This window comes from Athene noctua, chromosome 12 (assembly GCF_965140245.1).
Source record: "Athene noctua chromosome 12, bAthNoc1.hap1.1, whole genome shotgun sequence".
NCBI classification, from domain to species: domain Eukaryota; kingdom Metazoa; phylum Chordata; class Aves; order Strigiformes; family Strigidae; genus Athene; species Athene noctua.
This window is the reverse complement of record NC_134048.1, coordinates 3548368-3568817: the sequence shown is the minus strand read 5'-3', so window position 1 is coordinate 3568817 and position 20450 is coordinate 3548368. Positions and strand designations below refer to the sequence as shown.

The 20450-nt window shown below is 55.7% G+C and overlaps 1 protein-coding gene across 1 annotated transcript; it reads right to left on the bottom strand.

Annotated features, from left to right (window-relative positions):
- Positions 1 to 5413: 5413 nt before the first annotated feature.
- LOC141965111 (protocadherin alpha-3-like) lies at positions 5414 to 8179 on the bottom strand. The gene has a single exon (XM_074916238.1). The coding sequence runs from the start codon at positions 8121 to 8123 to the stop codon at positions 5511 to 5513; it is 2613 nt and encodes an 870-aa protein (XP_074772339.1). The 5' UTR covers positions 8124 to 8179; the 3' UTR covers positions 5414 to 5510.
- Between the last annotated feature and the right edge of the window lie 12271 nt (positions 8180 to 20450).

Below are 20450 nucleotides of genomic sequence, written 5' to 3'. Positions count from 1 at the left end.
AACTCCACTCACCACAGCTCTTTGGGCCTGGCCAGCCAGCCAGGGAACAGTACATCCATCCACGCCAGCAGCAGCCCGTTTCTACAGGGGAATGCTCTGGGAAATGGTGTCAAAGGCTCTACTAAAGTCCAGCTAAACAACACCCACAGCCTTTGCCTCATCCACTAAGTGCGTCACATTCTCAGAGAAAGTGGTCAAATTAGTCAAGCAGGACCTGCCTTTCCTAAATCCATGGCATTGGGACAGCTCTAATGGCAATGGGCAGTTGTTTTCACGCTGCGAGAGAGCGACCCAAATGCTAATGAGCAAAGTACTGTAGGGTATGATATCAAATGTGTAGGACAGTTGGGGGATGAGGGCTTTTATGTTTGTCGCTGCTGGTCCAAATATCAAAAGGACATCAAAACAGGCCAGCTGATGACACGACACTTCATTGGCCAGGAATGCAGTCACATCTTGGGGGACAGGCGGAGCAGGAGAAGAAAATTCCCACCTGCCATGGATCACAATCCTCTCTCTGAACACTTTATGATACCGATCCGAGCAACAAGATACTTGGAGAAGGAACATAGGAAAAGTCCGCATTGACTTCCCTACTTTCATAATGCCTCCAGTGGGCCAATCAAAATGGAGAACTAACACTATGGGGAGAGAAAGCCCCACAGTTCCAATCATCACCTTGAATCACGTCTTTTGCAAAGGAGAATCAAACAGGAGGAGGACTGAGTTTTGAACAGGAAATGTTTTGGAAGCAATAGCGTCTCAAAGGCTGATATGGTGGCACCTCTCATCACAAGGGAAGATCAGGTTGGAGCCCATCTAATGAACCTGAAGGTGCACAGGTCCATGGGACCTGATGAGATGCATCAGAAGGTCCTGAGAAAAATGGCAGATGAAGATGCTAAGCCCCTAATCCTCATATTTGAAAAGTCCTGTCATACTGATGAAGTTCTCTGTGACTGCAAAAGGGGAAACATAACCCCATTTTTAGAAAGGGATAAAAGGAAGACCTGGGGAACTCCAACCTCACCTCTGTGCCCAGCAATATCACGGAGTAGATCCTCCTGGAAACTATGCTGACGCACACGGAAAACAGAGGTGATAGGTGACAGCCAATGTGGCTTCATTAACGGCAATCACCCTTCTCAGATTTGGTGCTTCTATGACAGGGTTACAACGTTGGTGGAGAAGGGAAGATGACTGACATCATCTGCCTGGACTTGTGAAAAACATCTGATACTGTCTCACACAACATCCTTGTCTCTGAAACGGAGAGATGAGGATTTGATGGGTGGACCCTTTGGTGGATAAGGAATTGGCTGCATGGTCACACTCAAAGATTTGTGATCAACGGCTCCATGTCTGGGTGCAGATCAGTGACAAGCGGGGTCCCTCAGGAGGCCCTATCGGGACCAGTATTATTTAACACCTTTGCCGGGGATGTGGCCAGTAGGATTGAGTGGCCCCTCAGCAAGTCTGCCCATGACACCAAGCTGAGTGGTGCGGTCGATACTCTAGCAGGAAGCATGTGCCATCCAGAGGGACCTGGACAGGACTGAGAGGTGGGCCCGTGCAGGCCTCACAGAGTTCAACAAGGCCAAGTGCAAGGGCCTGCAAGCGGGTTGAGTCAATCCCAAACACGGACACAGGCCTGGCAATGAGTGCACCGGGAGCAGCCCTGCAGAGATGGACTCTGTGCTACTGGCGGATGAAAAACTGAATATGAGCTGCTAATGTGCGCTCCCAACCCAGAAAGCCAGTCATGGCCTGGGCTGCAACAAAAGAAGTGTTGCTAGCAGCTAGAGGGAGGGGATTTTCGCCCTTTACCTGGCTCTTGTGACACCCCACCTGGATTGCTGGGTTTTGCTCTGGGACACACAGCACAACAAAGGCATGGATGTGTCCAGAGGAAGGACACAAAGATGATCAAAGGGCTGGAGCACCTCCCCTATGAGGACAGGCTGAGGGGGTTGGGGTTGCTTAGCCAGGAGAAGGGACGGCTCTGAGGAGACCTGAGAGTGGCCTGTCAGTACTTAAATGGGACCTACAGGAAAGATGGGGAGAGACTCTTTATCGCGGAGTGTAGGGATAGGACGAGGACTAACGCTTCTAAACTGAAAGAGAGAAGTTTCAGATTAGTTGCAAGGAAGAAATGCTCTGCTGTGAGGGTGGTGAGGATCTGCAACACGTTGTCCAGAGAAGATATGCATGGCCCATCATGGAAGTCTTCAAGGCCAGATTGGAGGAAGCTTTGAGCAGCCTGGTCTATTGGAAGATGTGCCCACTCACTGCAGAGGGAGCTGGAAGTAGACCATATTTAAGATCCCCTCTAAATCAATCCATTCCATGATTCTGTGATCAAAAGCTGGGAAAGCTGCTAGAGATGCCCATCACTACACAAGAACACCAGATTGAAGCACAACCCTCCCACAACGCCCTCCCAAAATGGGAGCAAAAAGGTCCCTCAGACAGTTTTCAGCAGTCTCCGTCTCACCCCTCACACCAACACAAGGCCTACATCAGGCAGGCAGCAATACGAGGGACTGTCTCTGTGGCAGATCTGCACACATCGTTGTGGGAATTTCAATATCACACACTCACAAGATCCAGAAGGCCTCCAACTCCAGAGCAACTTCCATAATACTCAGACCTTGCTCAATACCAACAACATGCCCAGCTGTCAACCCTGCTCAGAGCATGACCCAGGCCTTTGCACATCCTCACTTATCCCACGACCAGCACAAATAACATAAGGAGGGATGCAAAGCCACACAGCATCTGGCAGGCACTTCCCAGATGCTTGAACTTCACCATTCACCAATGCTTTGTGCCTTTTCGGCAATCTAAGATGGAAACACGACAGAGCTGCACATCACAGGGTCTGTGGTTAGCGCTGTGACAGGCTGATCCCAGGCCACATGGATTTTGTTCTTGCAGAAGAATATGTATAATGCCAAATGCAAGTGGTCTCACTATGTCAACGGGGTAAGAGAACTTCTGCGATAGAAAACCAGAGCTGCAATGCTGTGCTGGGTTGGGTGTGTATGTGCAGATATCTGAATGAGTTAATAGTGAGAAGACAACACAACATCTCCACTGCAGCCACCAGGATTACACCCACCTCCTCATGTGTCCTTACAAATCCTGCCTGATGAGGTTGCCATCATGGCAACACCAAGGGCTGCGGAAGCTCCTCCAGATGCCCACCACAACACAAGGACAGCAGATGGAAGCACTACTCTCCCACAGTGCAGCTCCCAAAACCTCAGCGAAGATGTTCATCAGACAGTATTCAGCAGGCTGCATGTCCCCCCCCTTACCCACACACTGCCTGCAGCAGGCAGCACCAGCACAAGGGACTGTCAGGGATGCGAGACACTCATAAAAGACATCGTGGGCATTTCAGCCCCGCATACTACGTTCAGATCTAGCAGGCCTCATAGTCCAGACCCTCGGAGCCTGGGAGTCAATCCCGGGCAGGAACCCTCTGTGACCATCCTGCCTCAAGCTTTCCTCTGGGCATCCTCCACTCCCCACTCGGGGACACACGTTCTCAAGACAAGCACATCAGCTCCCATAACTGACTTCTTATGACACGGCCCATGGTCTTCCCAAGGATTTCCAGTTCCTGCAGACAAGTCCGCCCACTCCTCAAGGTCACCCGTCACATCAGGCAATGGCCGGGCCCTACTCAGTGTTACATTCACTTCTGTGACATGTCACAGTCTCCTTTCACACCTCAAGGCTCAAGCCGACCTCCCATCCATGAGAGCACAATAGAAAACCACCCGGAGGTATCACATACACGGTGCCCAGCAGACTCTCTGCTCCTGAACTGTCATCTCTGGCGACGCTTCAGCTATCTCAGATGGAAATGCTGAAGACCTGACAGCAATACTCTTGCTGAAGCAGATGTGGAGACAGCTCTGAATGGCAATGGCATTGAAATCATCTGCGGGAGAACAACCCAACTGTCGATGCTCACCTCTCTGTAATGGATGATATTGAATTGTGTAGAAAATTCTGTGTAGGTTTTGTTTTGGTGGGTTGGTTTGGTTTACTTTTGCTTCTTTGCTTGTTTTTCCAAAAAGATTTCCAGAGTTTCTATTGTACAGGTGTAGCTGCTGATGCAAATTTTGAAAGAACAAAACAGGGTAGCGTACATCACCCCACTTCTCTGGCCAAGAACACAAGTACACGGCCTGGGAGATGAGGGGAGTAAGAAGAGAAAAATTCCATTTCCAACAGCTACCTTGGAGGAGACTCCTCAGCCCGAAGACCTTATAGGACTGAGTGCAGCTGACACATGCTTGGGGAAAAAGAAGGCTGTATCGCCTTCCCTACTTCCCCAAAGGCTCTGGTGAGACAAGTGAAATGGAGGAAATGCACCACAGGGAGAGAACTCCCTCAAGTCCCAGTTGTCATCTTACATCACATCCCTTCAAAGGACAATCATCCTTGAATGAACCCAAAGTGACAACGGCTCACATTTCATGGCCACAGCGGTGAAACACTGGACACGAGGGCAATGTATTAAGAGCGTGATCAAACACACACAGATTACACCGGTCCCCTAAGCCCATCCACTTACAAATCCCACCTGAGGAGAAGTAACAAACTCTCATGGCCACATCCATGCATGTGGAAGCTGCTATGGATGCCCATCACCACACAAGGACAGAGGACTGAAGCGCTACCCTCCCACAGCCCCTTTCTCAAAACAAGAAGGAAAAGGTCAATCACACAGTGTTCAGAAGTTGCATGTCACTGCCCTTACCAACACATTTCCTAACCAGGCAGGCAGCAGCACAAGGGAGTGGATCCGGTGCAAGATATTCACAACATCGAAAGACGCTGTGGGCATTTCAGTACCACACACTAGCTCAAGATCCAGAAGGCCTCCAGCTCCTGAACCTTGGGCCCTGGGAAAGGATCCTGGGCAGGAAAACTCTGTGCCCTTCCTGCCTCAGGCTTTCCTCTGGGCATCCTCCACTCCCCACTCTGGGACACACGTTCTCAAGACAAACACATCGTCTCCCATTCTTGTCTTCTGCTGATATGCAGAGGGAACCCAACAATGAGATGAGAGACGAGGAGAGGGAACAACAGGAAACCAAATCTGATACCAGCCCACTCAGCAGCGGTAAGAAGAGAGTACATAGTGCCTGGGGACCATCACCACCACAGCCGGCGTGTCCTGCTCTCCTTCAGCAAGCTCGGGGGCAAATGCCACACAGCAGCAAGCAGGAGCGTCCCCAGACCCCACGTCGTGGCACCTCTCCCCGCAAGCGGCAGTGACTTTACTGACCGGGACAGCAACTGCCCCCCGCAACAGCAAAGCCCAGCGGAGGGCGGGAACAGCTGCTGCTGGGGGCGGCAACACCTTCACTTCCCCCCGCAGCCCCAGCAAGAGCCCAGGGGCTCCGGGGAGGACGCGAGGGCAGATGCCAAGGTGCCACCACCACCCTTCAGCCCCCGCCACGCACCCACCGCCCGCAGGCCCCGCGGGCTCAGCCCGGCTCCCACCAGCGCCTGCCCACGGGACGCGCCAGAAGGGCGGCAGCGGGCAAGGGGCGTCGCGGGAAGGGCCGGCAGGCGAGAGAGGGAGGCACGGAGGGACAGAGGGACGGAGGAAGAGACGGAGGGAGGGGAGGGCCACTGACCGTGTCCAGCAGAGCGGGCGGCTGCGGCTGCGTCTCCTTCGCCGCGGGGCCGGGCGGCGGCGGCACGTTGGGGCTGAAAACCATCAGGTCGCTCTTGCCCGCGCCGTCCGCCACGCACAGGCTCCGGCTCTGCCGCTGCGAGTACGACCAGCTCCCCACTTCGCTGGCGCACACCAGCGTCGCCGGCCCGGGCCCCGACAGCACGGCCGCCCGCGGCGCCCACCGCGACGCCCCGTACAGCACCACCGCCAGCAGGAACAGGCTCGACACCGCGCAGATGGCCACCACCAGCCACACGTTCGTCGCCGCCGCCGCCGCCGCCGCCGCCGGGCCGCCCTCCGCCGCCCGCAGCCCCGGCCCCGACGCCGCCGAGGACGAGCCCGCGGCCGCCAGCGCCGCCTCGGCGCCCTCCACCAGCGACACGCTCAGCGTGGCCGTGGCCGAGCGCGCCGGCTCCCCGTGGTCCCGCACCACGATCACCAGCCTCTGCCGCGGGCCGTCCGCCTCCTCCAGCGCCCGCGCCGTGCTCACCTCGCCGCTGTACAGCCCCACGCGGAACGGGCCCTTCCCCCGCGGCTCCCACAGCTCGTAGCGCAGCCACGCGTTGTAGCCCGAGTCCGCGTCCACCGCGCGGATCTTCGCCACCACCTGCCCCGCCGGCGCCCCCCACGCCGCCCACGCCCACCACGCCCCCGAGCCCGGCCCCGACGCCGCCGAGCCCGCGGCCCCGGGCCCCGGCCCGCCGCCGGCTGCCGGCAGCAGCGCCGGCGCGTTGTCGTTCTCGTCCACCACGAAGAGCTGCACCGTGGCGTTGCCGCACAGCGGCGGCTCCCCCGCGTCCACCGCCCGCACCTCGAACTGCAGCACCTGCACCTCCTCGTAGTCCAGGGGCTGCAGCGCCCGCAGCCGCCCGCTCTCCGCGTCCACCGACACGTAGCTCGACGCCGCCCGCCACCCGCCGCCCGGGGCCGCGCCCCCGCCGCCGCCCTCCCACACCGAGTAGCTCACGCGCCCGTTGCCCGCCTCGTCCGGGTCCCGCGCCCACAGCCGCGCCAGCTCCGCGCCCGCCGCGTTGTTCTCCCGCGCCAGCACCGTGTACACGGCCTGCGCGAACGCCGGCGCGTTGTCGTTCACGTCCGACACCGGCACCCGCACCCCGCGGCTGGCGCGCAGCGGCGGCGCCCCGCCGTCCTCCGCACGCACCTCCACCTCGTACTCCGACACCCGCTCCCGGTCCAGCGCCTCCCGCAGCACCAGCGAGTACGAGCCCGCGAACGTCGCCACCAGCCCGAACGGCGCCGCCGGCCACACCGCGCAGCGCACCCGCCCGTTCGCCCCCGAGTCCCGGTCCGACACGCTCAGCAGCGCCACCACCGTCCCCACCGCCGCGTCCTCCGGCACCGGCACCGACAGCGACGTCACCCACACCTCGGGCGCGTTGTCGTTCACGTCCAGCACCGCCAGCTCCACGCTGCAGTGACCCGACAGCGGGGGGGAGCCTCTGTCTCTCGCTTCGATTTGCAACTCGTGTAGACGGACTTCTTCGAAGTCCAAGACGCCCGTCAGTCTGATCTCGCCCGTCTTGGGGTCAATGCCGAAGAGATTTCTCCTACCATCAGGAAACGAACTGACGATACTGTAGGAAAACTCCCGATTGACACCCTCATCCGGATCCGTGGCGTTCACCGAGGCCACCAGCGTCCCCTCTGCAGCGCTCTCCGGCAGCTGCACTTTATACACCGACTGGTTGAACTGGGGCGCGTTGTCGTTGGCGTCCAGCACCGACACCACCAGCTCCATCGTGCCCGACAGCGACGGCCGGCCCCCGTCACTCGCCGTCAACACCAGACGGTGCACGGGCACCGACTCCCGGTCCAGCGCTTTCCCGAGCACCAGAAACAGGGATTTTCTATTTTCATCAGGGGATTTAACATCGAGGGTAAAGTGCTCGCTGGGGCTGAGGCTGTAGGAGAGCTGCGCGTTGGCGCCGATATCCGCATCCGACGCGCCCTCCAGCGGGAACCGCGATCCCGGCAGCGTGGTGAATTCCGCGATGCTGAGGTTTCTGCGGGCGGCGGGGAAGAGCGGGGCGTTGTCGTTGATGTCGGTGACCTCCAGCTCCACGTGGAAGACGCGCAGCGGCCGCTCCACCAGCACCTCCAGGCGCAGGGCGCACGGCGCGCTCTTCCCGCACAGCTCCTCCCGGTCCAGCCGCGAGCTCACCACCAGCGCCCCGCTCGCCCCGCTCACCTCCACGCTCGCCCGCCGGCCCTGCGCCACCAGCCGCAGCCGCCGCGCCTCCGCCTCGCCCGCCTCCAGGCCCAGGTCCTGCGCCAGCCGGCCCACCACCGTCCCGGCCTTGGCTTCCTCCGGCACCGAGTAGCGCACCTGCCCGCCGCCCAGCGCCCAGGCCGCCGCCAGCACCAGCACCCGCACCGCGGGCCCCCCGCACACGCCCATCGCCGCCGCCGGCACCCGCCCGGGCCCCGCACGGCTCCCCGCCGCCGCCCGCACGCCCCGGCTCTCCTGCCCGCCCCGCGCCGCCCCCCCGCGCTCACAGCCGGGCTCTCCGCCGCACCGGGGCGGAGCCGCCCTGACCGAGCCGCCGTTTCTGAGCCTGCAGCGACACCGTGTGCTGCTCCGCCGCAGGTCGGTACGTGCCGGTCATCTCCTTTGCGCTTCCATTCTCATCCTCTGTGTCGTTGTCCGTCCTCCCTTCCTTCCTTCCTGGCTTGATTTTTACTTGCGCAGTGTCAGTCCTTCCTTTGGTTTTCCTTTTCTCCTCCATTTCCTTCTCACATTCTCTTTTTCTCGCCCTTTTTCTCTCTTTCCCTTCCCTTTCCTTCTTTCCTCTGTCACAGTTTCGTCTACCCTCCTCTTCTCTTTCCATCCTGGTCTCTTCTGTGCTTCTTCTTTACCAACATTTTCCCCAAATACCTACGCCATGCTCGCAATAAACCATGGACATGTCCCGCGGAAAGAGCTCTTCATCCTCTTCCTCACCACCCTTCATCAAGCCTTGCCGAGTGCCCCGCAGTACCGAGGATGCCGAGTTCCTCAACTCCATTCTCCATCTCGAGATAACATCAGTGCACGCTGGGAATCTTCCTCAGTCATCTCTTCTTGCTTGCTTGCTTGCAAGGAATCCTTCCTTTCCTTCCTTATATTGCTCCTCCTTTTTTTCTTTCTTCTTTCCTCTCTTCCGTTCTCTCTCTTTTTCTTTTTGCCCTGCTATAACATTTCTTTCTCTGCCCTTCTCTTCTGCTTCCATTCTTGTCTCTTCATTTCTTCTTCAGCAAAATGTGTTTAAAAATAGCTGCACCATGCTCGCCATGAAGGAGGTACACGCCCTTTAGCAAGATCTCTCCTTCCTCTTCCCCAGCACCTTCCTACTGTCCATGCACCTGCAGCTTCCCCTCCCCTCACGATGAAGGCCACACTCCTCAGCCTCCAGCCCTCTCCGGGACCCGGCAGAAAACACACCAAGGCAATCCCATGGCAAAGAACAGCTCCGCGACATCAGAACGCAAACCAACACCCTCTGAAACACAAGCCCAAGCCCCAGGTACTTCAACATCCAGTAAAACAGGATCCAAACAGTCCCAACAGCCCAGGGCAGTCTCTCCGTCGGGAACTCAAACCCATCTCAGCCCAGCACGACAACCCTCCAGGAAGGCTCACAAAGCACGGGGCAGCCACAGCTCCCCAGCACTCCTCATGTACCTTGGGGAAGAACCGTTCTTCCTGACTCATTTCCCACCTGCGCAAGGAACGTCCAGCTCTTGCTTCCCCTTGCAGGCAGGCAGGCTCTGCCGGGACAACACGGCAAGAACCCCCGTTCCCAGGGGCGTTGGTCCCACGGAATACCTCTCAGCATTAGCATGAGCCACGCATCACACAGCCAAACAAACGCCACCCAGGAAACACCGCGGCTTCTTCAGTGGGAACATCTTCTGGATGCCCAACACATCCACGCCCAGAAACGCATTAAGGTCCCTCCTCCACCTGTCCCGGCTGCCGCCTGCTCCCACCGTGCCTGGAAGCAGCAGCAGAGGAACGAGAGCAGGCAGTGGCGCTTTGCTGCTCCAACCCGACAGGCATTACAACCCAGGCAGCCTTCGCTCGATCCAACAGGAAAATGCCGCAGCTGAGCAGGAACAAAAGCACAGCTGTCTCTCAAACACATCCACTGTAGGTGTGAGCCACTTACCTGGAGCGTCACTGGGTGCTTCTTCAGAAGCAAAATATATTCAGGGGGGGTAAATTGGTTTTAAGGGACATTGTCCCTTTACTTTATCATCAATTTCAGGGGATGCTGGACACAAAAAAATGACTCATCTTCTCCAAATGCTTTGAAAACCCTGGACAGTGTGCACTGCTCCCTCATGCTCTGCTATCACAGGGGAAGCAGGAGGGACACTTGAAACCTAAGGACGTTCTCTCAGCATCAACCTCAGCTCAGGAGACTCGAAAAGCCATTCCACACACTGATGGAAAACTGCCCAAACATCTGCAACCTGACAGCTGCCAGAATTCCATCCTCTGCATCTCTTCCAACACATCGCCAGTGTGAGAGTAGGAAAACCAAACAGGTGGGGTTCTCACTAAGACCAGGGAAGAAAACCAAAGGAACCCCTTCCACTGTACTGAAACGCCAGGTCTGCCAACATCTGGAACACAGAGACGTCTTCTCCCCCTCCCTAGCAAGACTACGGCCAGAGAGATGGCTGAGGAGGCGTTCAGAGAAGGCTGCCAGAGTGGTACAAATTTCAAAGAGCTTCTCTTGGACCAACAACATTCCCTGTCAAAAACAAGGCATTAAAAATGCGTACGGTAGTCATCTGCAAAAGCAGTAATACCACAGACAACAACAGGGTGTGAGGATACGTGGAACTTCTGGATTTCCTGGGAGGATCCCAGGCATACAGCTCCGTGCCCCGGGGCTTTTCTCAAGGTTTCCTCCTGGCATCCTCTATCCTGCGCCGTGGGAAATGGCATCTCCACAGCTTAAGCAGACATTCCCCAGCCCTTCCCCAGCGACACAGACTCTGTTCTACTCAGCAGGGTAGAATATTTCCCGCAGGCAAGACTCTACCGCACTCCGTCACCTTCCTGCTTACACCTGCCCAGGCCCTACTTGGATCCCCTCGCACGATCACTGCCAAAATACTCAGACAGTGCTCAGCCCCAACAACAGGCCCAGCTGTAAACATCACCCTATAGCTGACCCAGGCCTTTGCACACCCTCACATTCCCCCTAGTTGCACAGAGAACATAAGGAGGGATACAAAGCCACACACTGTTCATTAGGCTCTGTCCAGCTGCGTAAAATTCCCCACCAAATGCTTTTTGAGTTTTCAGCAATCTCAGATGGAAAAAGCACAGAGCTGCACATTAGAGTTCAACTAAAGCACATCCTTCTCTCAGATACATCCACTGCAGTTGTGAGCGACTTACATGTAGCATCACTGGGTGCTTCTTCAGAAATGAAACGTTTTCAGGGAAGGGGTATTGGACTTCAAGTATATTTTCCCTTAACATTATCAGTGCTTCTGGGGAATATGGAGAGCAGAAAATGATTCATGATCTGCAAAAAACTGGACAATGCCCAGTGCCCCTCACGCACTTCTGTCAAAGGGGAAGCAGGAGGGACACCTGAAAGCTAAGGACGTTCTCTCAACGTCAACCTCAGCTCAGAAGACGTGAAAAGCCATTCCCCACACTGATGGCCAACTGCCCAAAATTCTGCCACCCAACAGCAGTCTGCATTTCATCCATTTTAACAATGTGAGGGAAGTGAAGAAAAATGGATGGAAGTTTTTCATAGGAGGAGAGAAGACAAGTAAAGGATCCCATTCTGCTCTATTGAAACACAAGGTTTGCCAACTTCTTGCATACAGACAGCACTTGTTCCTCTCCCTAGCAGGACTAAGAGCAGAGAGGTAACCAAGGAGAGGCTCGGAGAAGACTGGCCAAATGTGATTGAAATTTGGAAAATCCCCAGTTTGACCAACACCGTTCCCCATCCAAAGTGAGGGCTCCAAGCGGAGTATGGCAGATGTCTGCTCGTCTGACAGGAACAGCGCGGAGAACACCAGGGCACGAGGACATGCAGCGCTGCTGGAGGTCCTGAGAGGATCCCGGGCAAGCAGCACTGTGCGCCGGGTGACTTCCCAAGGCTTTCTACTGCAATGCTCTATCCCAAGCCCTGGGAAATGGCATCTCCACAGCCAAGCACACATCCTCCAGTTCCTCCCCAGTGACACACTCCATGTTCTACACAGCATCTCCATTTCCTCAGGAAAGACTCTTCCCCACTCAAAGTCACCCTCCCTCTGATTGCCACAAGCCCTACTCCGTGCCACTCGGAGGATCACGGCCACAGTACCCAGACATTTCTCCACCACAACACCGAGCCCCAGCACCAAAGCCCACATGGAGCATGACCCAGGACTTTGCATGTCCTCACCTTCCCTCACGATTGGCACAAAGATCACATGGAGGGATGCAAAGCCACGCAGTGACTGGCAGGCCCTTCCCAGCTGCTTGAGCTCCACCACAAACACCTTGTGCCTCTCCAGCGATCTCAGATGGGAACACCACAGAGCTGCACAGCAGAGATCTTAAATATTCTGTGACGAGAGTTGGGACAGCCTGTGCTGGGTTTGTGTGTGTGGTGGGGTTTTTTATAGACAGGGAGGCTGCAAAAGTGGTGACCCCTGTGAGAAGCCTCTCAAATCTCCCCTGGCTCCAAGTCAGAACCACTTCTGGCCAAGGCTGAGGCAAATCGCGATGGTGGCTGTGCCTCTCTGATAATGTATTTTTAAAAGTGAACATGTGAGAAAAAGTAGGTGTTGAGGAAGAGTTTTGAGAAGGACACTTATGCGAACACCGAGTTCAGAGGAAGAAAGGAGAAGAAAGGGGGAGGTGTGTCAGTACAGAGACACCCCCTCTGTGTCCCGCAGTGAGGTGCAGGGTCACCCCTCTGCCAGCCATGGATTTCCATGGTGGAGCAGAGACTCACCTGCAGGCTGGGAAGACTCATGTCAGAGAAAGGTTCTTGAACACTGTGTTTTCTGAGAGAGACACCACACATGAGCACAGAATGTGAGGTTTCTGCACTCTGAGGAGGGGGGAGCTGCGGACTGGCTGTAACCTCCCCATTCCCTTACCCTGTGCCACTGGTGGGGAGGAGGTAGAGAAGTGGGGAACAAAACTGAGCCCAAGAAGAAGGGAGGTGTGGGGGAGGTGTTTTTCAAGATGTGTTAATGCTTTTCACTGTCCCACTCTCTCTGTGAGGTGTTGTCACTGTTAGTGTTTGAATTCAAGTGATGGTTTTTCTTCCCCCAACAAGTCTGCCTTTTGCCAGTAACCATAATGGGTGAGTCAGCCCTCTCTGTCCTTATCTCAGTTCCTGAGACTTATACTTTATTTCCTCCTTCCCATATCTGAAGGGGGAAGGGCTGAGTGAACAGCTGCCTGGCGCTCCGTTTCCCTCTGGGCTCAAACCATGACACAGCTCTGATCCCAGTCCACACGGATTTCATTCCTCGGGAGAACCACACCAAACGCTGAAGCACAAGCACAGCCACGATGTCAACTGGGTGGGAGAATTTGTACCACAGAAAACCAGAGCGGGGCTGCTGTGAAGGATTTGGCACAAACGTGCACATACTTGAGTTAAGCATGACAAGGGGACACACCATCTGTGCCGAGGCCGACTGTGCAAGTGCAGAAGGAGGGGAAATCAAGCACACACAGATTACACCCACCTCCTCCTCCATCCGCTTACAAATCCTGCCCGAGGAGGAGCAAGGAACCATCGTGGCAACATCAGCGCATGTGGAAGCTACTATGGATGCCCACCAGTGCACAAGGACAGAGGGCTGAAGCGCTGCCTCCCACCACACTCTTCTCAACACCAGCGGGAAATGGTTCATCAGACAACGTCCAGCACTCTGCATCTCATCTCCTCTTACCAGCACATTCCCTACGGCAACCACGTAGCAGCACAAGGGACTGTCTCTGGTGGCAGATCTTCATAACCTCAAAGAACATTGCAATACCATGTAACTCTCTCAAGATCCAGGAGGCCTCCAACTCTGCAACTTAGAGCCTCAGCACCAGCACCTGCACCGTGGGCCCCCTGCACTGCTATGGTGGTCCAGAAATCGCCATCGCAGCCAGCAATTCTATTTTCTCCTCGCTGTGTTGTTACAAATCTTTGTATCGAGTCGCTTTTAGCTGTGCCCTCTGTAGTAATCTTTTCTCAGGCGCTGCACATCCTTCTCTGTGTTGCTTTTATTCTCAACCCCGTTCTTTTTCTATGTGTACCAGAATGTGTTTTCCTGCCCTACCCCCGCTTTTCCATACGTTTATTAGGTTAGAGGCATCATGTGGCAGTCTGCTGGAATTGCCTCTTACAATATCGCGCTGGTTTGCTTCATCTTGGTCATTTTCCGGTTTTGCACTTCAGTTCTTTCTTACTTTGTTTCCCAATACTTATGCCCAGCATTTTCATTGTATTGGGTTAGGAGAAGTTCATATGATTCTCCTCAGCCTCTTCGTAGAGCACCCTTCTGGCAGTTTGTCTGAAACAAGGTGCTTTTCATTAATTGCAACGTATTTGGGGGCCTGAATTTTGTTCTTCCGTTCAAACAGGCAGGAAAATCCCATTGAACTTTTATTTCTTCTCTGAGATGCTTTGTTTTCTTTTGGACTGATGTTTACTGTCACCTCTACTCATGATTTGTAGCCCGTCATCAGTTCAAGTAGCCGAAGACTAATTTTTCACACTTGTTTCTCCTAGTGAAATTGTTTTGCCATAAATTATATTGAACATATTTTTCAATTAATGGGACAGGTACCAAGATGACGCTGATTGGGTTCCTTTGTTAGAACTCCTGAGGTTTATTTAAGTGTTTCTAAAAACATGCGTGTTCCACATACAGTTGATACACTTCTTGCAACAAAATATATCTGGAAGTGTTTCATAACTGGAGTGAGGGCGTTCAGATGTGGTGCTGTGAGCAAGTCTTGTAAGGATTGAGGGTAGAAGGCAAAGGGAAAATCGGGAAACAGATCCGTTTCTCGCCGTCGCTGTGTAGTCGTCCCCCAGCATCCCTATGAGCAAACAGGAGGGTCAAACGGCTCGGCGGTAATTGCTTCACAGAAGATACTCCCTGTTACCCATCAGCTCTGCTGACAGCGCGAGTGACCACCCCGCTATGAAACGCGGAGTGGAAAGAGACGTGGGAGGAGAGCAGACTGCGAAACGCAGGTTACTCCACATTTCCCTCTTCTCGGAGCCGAAGGTGACACGGGGGGAGACGCGGTCAGCTTGGGAGGAAGCAGAAGAGAGCCATGTGACGGGCGAGATCTTTCCTTTAAAGGAGACAGGGCTGAGTTTTTCCGCTGTCTGTGCTCTCCATTCGAGCCCGAGGTTCGTCTGTGTCGCAGGATACTGGAATAAATCTTACCGTCCTCCGCTCCCCCGCCTCGGCAAAGCTGGGTGCACGGCTGTGGGAGGATTTTCGACCACCATTTGAAGCTTTATGGCAAAATCCACCGCCTGCCCACACAGCTCTGGTCCGCTCCCGTTCACAGTGCCCATCGGCTGCCCCCGCAGGCGGCCGGGCTGCGGCACCCCGGCCCCGCAGCTGCCGCACCTCCCGCACCCGGAGTCAGGATGAGAGCAACTTCTGCTGTTACCTCTGCGTCTCACGTACACAGACCACAGCTCAAAACATTATTGAACACGATTGTGCCTGCTGACCTTTTTGTATTCCTGCCCCACTGATCTCCACAGCACCGCCGGTTTTTAAGGAAATGCACCGCTGCAGCTAGTCAGGCTTTCCGTGGACAGCAATGATGTCTTGATTCCAGATCCGCCCCTAATGCCATTTCTGTCATCAAAAAGCAAAGACGAACTCTTATTCCTACTGCGTTTCCTTATCACAACCAGTGACAGAGTTTTCTCTCCGAGGAAGGCATTCAGGCAAGAGCCCGTTTCATATCCCAAGCCCTTGTGGAAGTTCAGCCTTTGAAGATGAAGAGTGGTCTCTCCCTCCAGCGCGGTTTTGAGCGAAGCAGCCCACGGGAAACGGCAAAAGGGACCTCTGGCAGACACTGCCGCTGCTGAGGACTCGGATTTAAGCCCATTTCCACCTCCCTATGGCATTCATAACGCCCATACGGGTTTCGCAATTCTTTTCCACTGTTGAGATCTACACAGGGATTTTCTGCAGTCTCACACTGTCATTACCATAGACCACAGGTAAACAGAGACAAATCTATCCTATCAAGTAGAACAGCATTTGTTAACTTTTTCCAGGTGCAGGTGACAGAACTGATCTTTTTGATGACAGAGGACCAATGAGTAAGGTTCAACAAGGCACGATTTTTGCCAAGTTAATCTGGAGACATGCTCCTGATCTCCGAATCTCCTGGAGTTTTCTGGAAGTTTAATTCGTGTAGCGAAAGGAAATAAAGGTAGAGAACACTGTCTTGACTCGTGGATAGGAAGAGATGCTGGGACAGATCTTCTATCAACAAAGTCATCACACTCACTCCATGTGAGTCCAGGATGAGTGGTGTTTAATCAGGATAGTTTAGATTTGTTTTCCCTGCTTGTCCACTTGCTAAATTATACCACTTACCTGGAATAAGTAGATCTTCTCTGCAGGAACATTTCATGCCATATTCTTAGGGATGAAAATATGCCTATGTCAGCAAAAAGCACCATTTTATTTTCAAGTATCTTAGAGCCATGGTAGTGTCTGAGTTAAGCTTGCTGTAAAATGTAGTAGGATGCTTTAAATCCGTAAAACAGCTGTTAATGAGATGATAGGCACTGACATCAAGGATAGAGGACATGGTGTTCCTTTTCCTGTGGTCTGAACACTTATCTGCATCGTTTCTATATCCACCAAGCAGCAGCTTGAATAAATGGTCCCACATTGCCAGAGATCTGAGCTTAGCTGGGGATAAAAGTGTTTCTATATACAGAGAAACGGTTAAAGAATCCAGGATAACCTACATGTTGGAAGAGTCGTTTCTTGCTTACTCAAATCCAGCCCATGTGAGATTCTCACGTTCTGATGAAATCCAGCTACTACCTGAGTAGCAGCAGGGTAGTCAGTGACATTGGTAAATCCTTAAGCATTGTAGCACTGCACTACTACCACAGATGTACAACTAAGCTGTCTTTTATACCACGTGCATCTACAATGAGAAGCCACGGAGGTCGTAAGAAAAAGCTGAGATGATCCTGCAAAAATCACCCAAGTTAGTGGAAGGCTTAGTTTAGCTACTCCAACACTGGTTAGTCTCGGAAGTGTGCCCTGTGCCTCTGACCAAACAGCAAGACGTGAGCAGTGGTGATCCACATCAAGGAAGAACCTGTACAGAAAAATCAGTAAAATCTACTCACCTTTACACCCCGAAAGCCCACCAAGTGCCCGGACGTTACTCTGCGTCTCCTCCATTTGATAGGAAGGGGTGAAAGCCTAGTTAAACTGCTGCAAGTAATAACCACGAGTTTCGACATCCCGAATCCAGTTCGTCCGTCAGAGCTCACGGAGTGGAGGCTGGGTTCTTAGAAAAGCAAGTACAGCCCAATGGCAAACACTTCTAGTAGCTCCGGCCAGCCGAAAGGTTTGTCTCCTGTCCTTCTTCAGACAGTGGAGAGACAGACAGACTTCCAGGGATATTTGGAAGGCTCTAGTTAGACCCTCTCTGAATTCAAAACATGTCTTCAGTTACACTTTGAGACAAGAAATGGAGAATCGGCAAGAGGGATGAAAGCAGCAGCTCCGGCAGAACCGCTGCCGTGACACGGGACACTTCCAGCTTTACCATCCCGGGAAGTGCCGCAGAGCAGCTCCAGATCAGTCGCCCCAGGGCGACTATCGCCCTCGAGGGGATCCGCAAGGACGAGCCTGTCCCCTCCTGCGGGGGGGGGTGTGTCTTCCTGCGAAGCGGGTCCTTCACGCCTCTTCAACGCCGTTTAGCGGTTAGAGCACGGCATAGAAAAGCCGGAGTCTGGTTTCAAAGCCGTCCCGAGACCTGAAGCGTTTAAAGCGTCTCCCACCTTTCAAAAGCTCCCTAATCACTGAGAAAGGGGCCGCCCGTGCGGGGCCTCACCGGTCCTTGAGCGGGGCAGGCGGGAGAGGCCGGGGAGGGGACTCAGCGCCTGGAGCACTCACCGCCGCGGGGTTTAGTCCTCGCTTCTGCACATCACCTTCAGCCACCGCCGAACGTAACGGGAACCGGACACCAAACCCGTCCCTCTCCACCTCTGGCTTCAGGACGGTGGCAGAGCTGGAGCCTCCCTCCCCCGGCGCGGCTCGGGAAGCTGCCGGCAGTGCCCACCGCTGTGCCCCCGCTCTGCCTGGCACCCGGCCGGTGACAGCACCCGCCGCAGGGTCACCCCTTCCTTCAGGCGCCACGTTACCGGCCCCGGGCCGCTCCGCTCTCCCCCGGCACAGTACCCGCCTGGGCCGGGCTCCCCCGCCGCCATCCGCGGGAACCGAACAGCGGACCCGCTCGGAAAGGGCCTTACAAAACCAAAACAAAGAAACAAAAACCCCCAACCACTTCCAAACTGCCCCTGAGCCAGCGCGTCCCTCCTCGGGAGGGCACGGAGCCGCCTCCCGCCCCCCGCGAGGCGCCCGGAGGAGCGGGCGGAGCCCAGCCCCCCCGCCTCCCCGCCGCCCCTCCCGCCGCTCCGCCGGAAGCTCCCGGCAGCCTTTGCTCCCGCCGCGGCGCTGCGGACCGGGGCCGGGGTCCACCGGGCAAGAGGGATGCGGCGGGCGCCCAGCGGCCACCCCCGCCTGGGCGGCAGCTCCGGGCCGGGCTCCCCGGCGGGAGCCTCGGGGGGTGCCGCCGCCCCGAGTCGCTGTGGGCTCCCGCTCGTCCGCCGGGAAGCGAGAGGGGACGGTGTCACCCGCGGGCAGCGGGGCAGAGCTGTCCGGCCCCAGCCCCCCGCGCCGCAGCAGCGGCTGTGCCTGTTGCTGTCGCTGGAGGTTTCATCCTTTAGTTAGTTCCTCCGAGCGGGGTTTATGGGAGGCCCAGTTTTCCACGTGTCAAGTGTTTTAGAGGCACGGTGACCGCGGGCTGCCCGGTCCTGGGTTCTTCCTGCTATATATACATAGATATATATATATACACCTGCTAACAGAGCCCGCCGGCCGCCGTCAGGCGGAGATACCCTCCAGCAATAGGCATTTAGGCTGTTCAATCCGCCATGAGAGCCCGTGTCATAACCCCTCCACGCCCCCAGCCTTCCAGATTTTACATAACTGACATCCAGGCGTTCGTAGCACCCCACCAGTCCCCCCTTTTCGCGAGGGCCCCGAGACCGGGCCGCAGGTTTCCCCGCGCCGGTGTTAGAGCCAGCCCGCCCCTTCGGCTGCCCAGCCCGGGCCCAGCTCAGCTGGAAACCCGCGCCTCCTGCTAAGAAAATATATCAGGTACCGGTAGAGGGGAAAGATACAACGTGAAGAAGAACATTTATGGGCGGCAAATAGCACTGACGGAGAGGAAAGGCGGGGGGAGATCGGCTTCCCCGCCCGGGGGACACACACAAGGGCAGCCCCTGGGAGCGGGGCTCTCCCTGGCCCGGGACACTTTGATGACTGGAAAGGCTCTCGAAGGGAGGGCGAGTTCCCCGGGGGCTGGCCGAGCCTGCGAGGCTGGGCAGGTGATGCCCACGCTAGTCCAGTTCTCTGCGCATCTGTGCGGGATCCTGCGCCGGGGGTAGGGCCGCCCCCCCCGCGCCGTGTTGTCCCAGCCTGGAAAAGCTGTGCGGCCACCAGGCACCCCGGAGCCCGGCTGGCCGGTCCCATCGCCTTTCATTTGCTAAATTAATTCCCCAGACACCATTAGAGCTACCGCGGGAGCAGATGGTTCCCCTCTGTCCCGAGGATCATCTCGGACAGATTGCATACAATTTATTAATAACCCAACAGATGCTCGGGCACTTTCTAGCTCAGATTATATTTCCTGATTACTCAAATCCTGGCCCGGGAGAGCTGTTCATTTATCTTCTGCCGCTCCTTTCTGTGCCTTACCAGCACCGACCTGCCAAGGAGGGAAAGGGTGAAATTTGTGTCCTCCCCGCCCCGATCCTGCGTATAAGCGTCCGGGAACGGAGCAGGGTCTGATGTTAGCCTTGGTTTGTCCCTCCCAGCCCCCGTGTCCCGGAGGGAACCACCGCTGCGTGCTGCCGGGGCCGCCCCGCTCCCCGCCGGCACCGTCGGGGCCCCCCGGTGCTGCTCTCCGCGGCCGGGCTGGGAGCCGAGGCGCCCGTTAGCAGCTCCTCGCCGACGCCTGGGCAGGGAGCGACATGTCGTGATTCCCAGTAAAACAGCAGAAGTCGAGAATTTTACTTCCCAGGGTTATGCTAATTGGGTAGTGGAGAGCCAGGTTGCCCTTCCTGGAGCTGCTTTCCAAACCGTGGGGATCGCTGTATCGAGCTGAAATTAAAAACAGCCCCATGAAGAAAACCGATGCTGCCCTCGACACGAACTCCCCCAGCCCTGGGCAGTCCAGGCAGCGAGACAGGCAGAGCTGAGGGCCGGTGACCCTGTCTCCCTCCTGAACACAGGGTCTTAGGAGAGGAGGGGGATGTATGGGAAGAAACTGCTTACACCCGCCGAGACCCCTCCCAGAACTAGATAAAATACTCTGAGTTGCAGAAAAAGCCATCACAGACCTTTCAGCAAAGCTACGTTCAATTTTAATGTATAAAACGGGCTTTTCGTGACTCCGTAGGGAGAAGCACAA

What these genes read in the sequence shown, in the direction of transcription:
- LOC141965111 (XM_074916238.1), bottom strand. Translation starts at nt 8,123, where the DNA reads ATGGGCGTGTGCGGGGGGCCCGCGGTGCGGGTGCTGGTGCTGGCGGCG.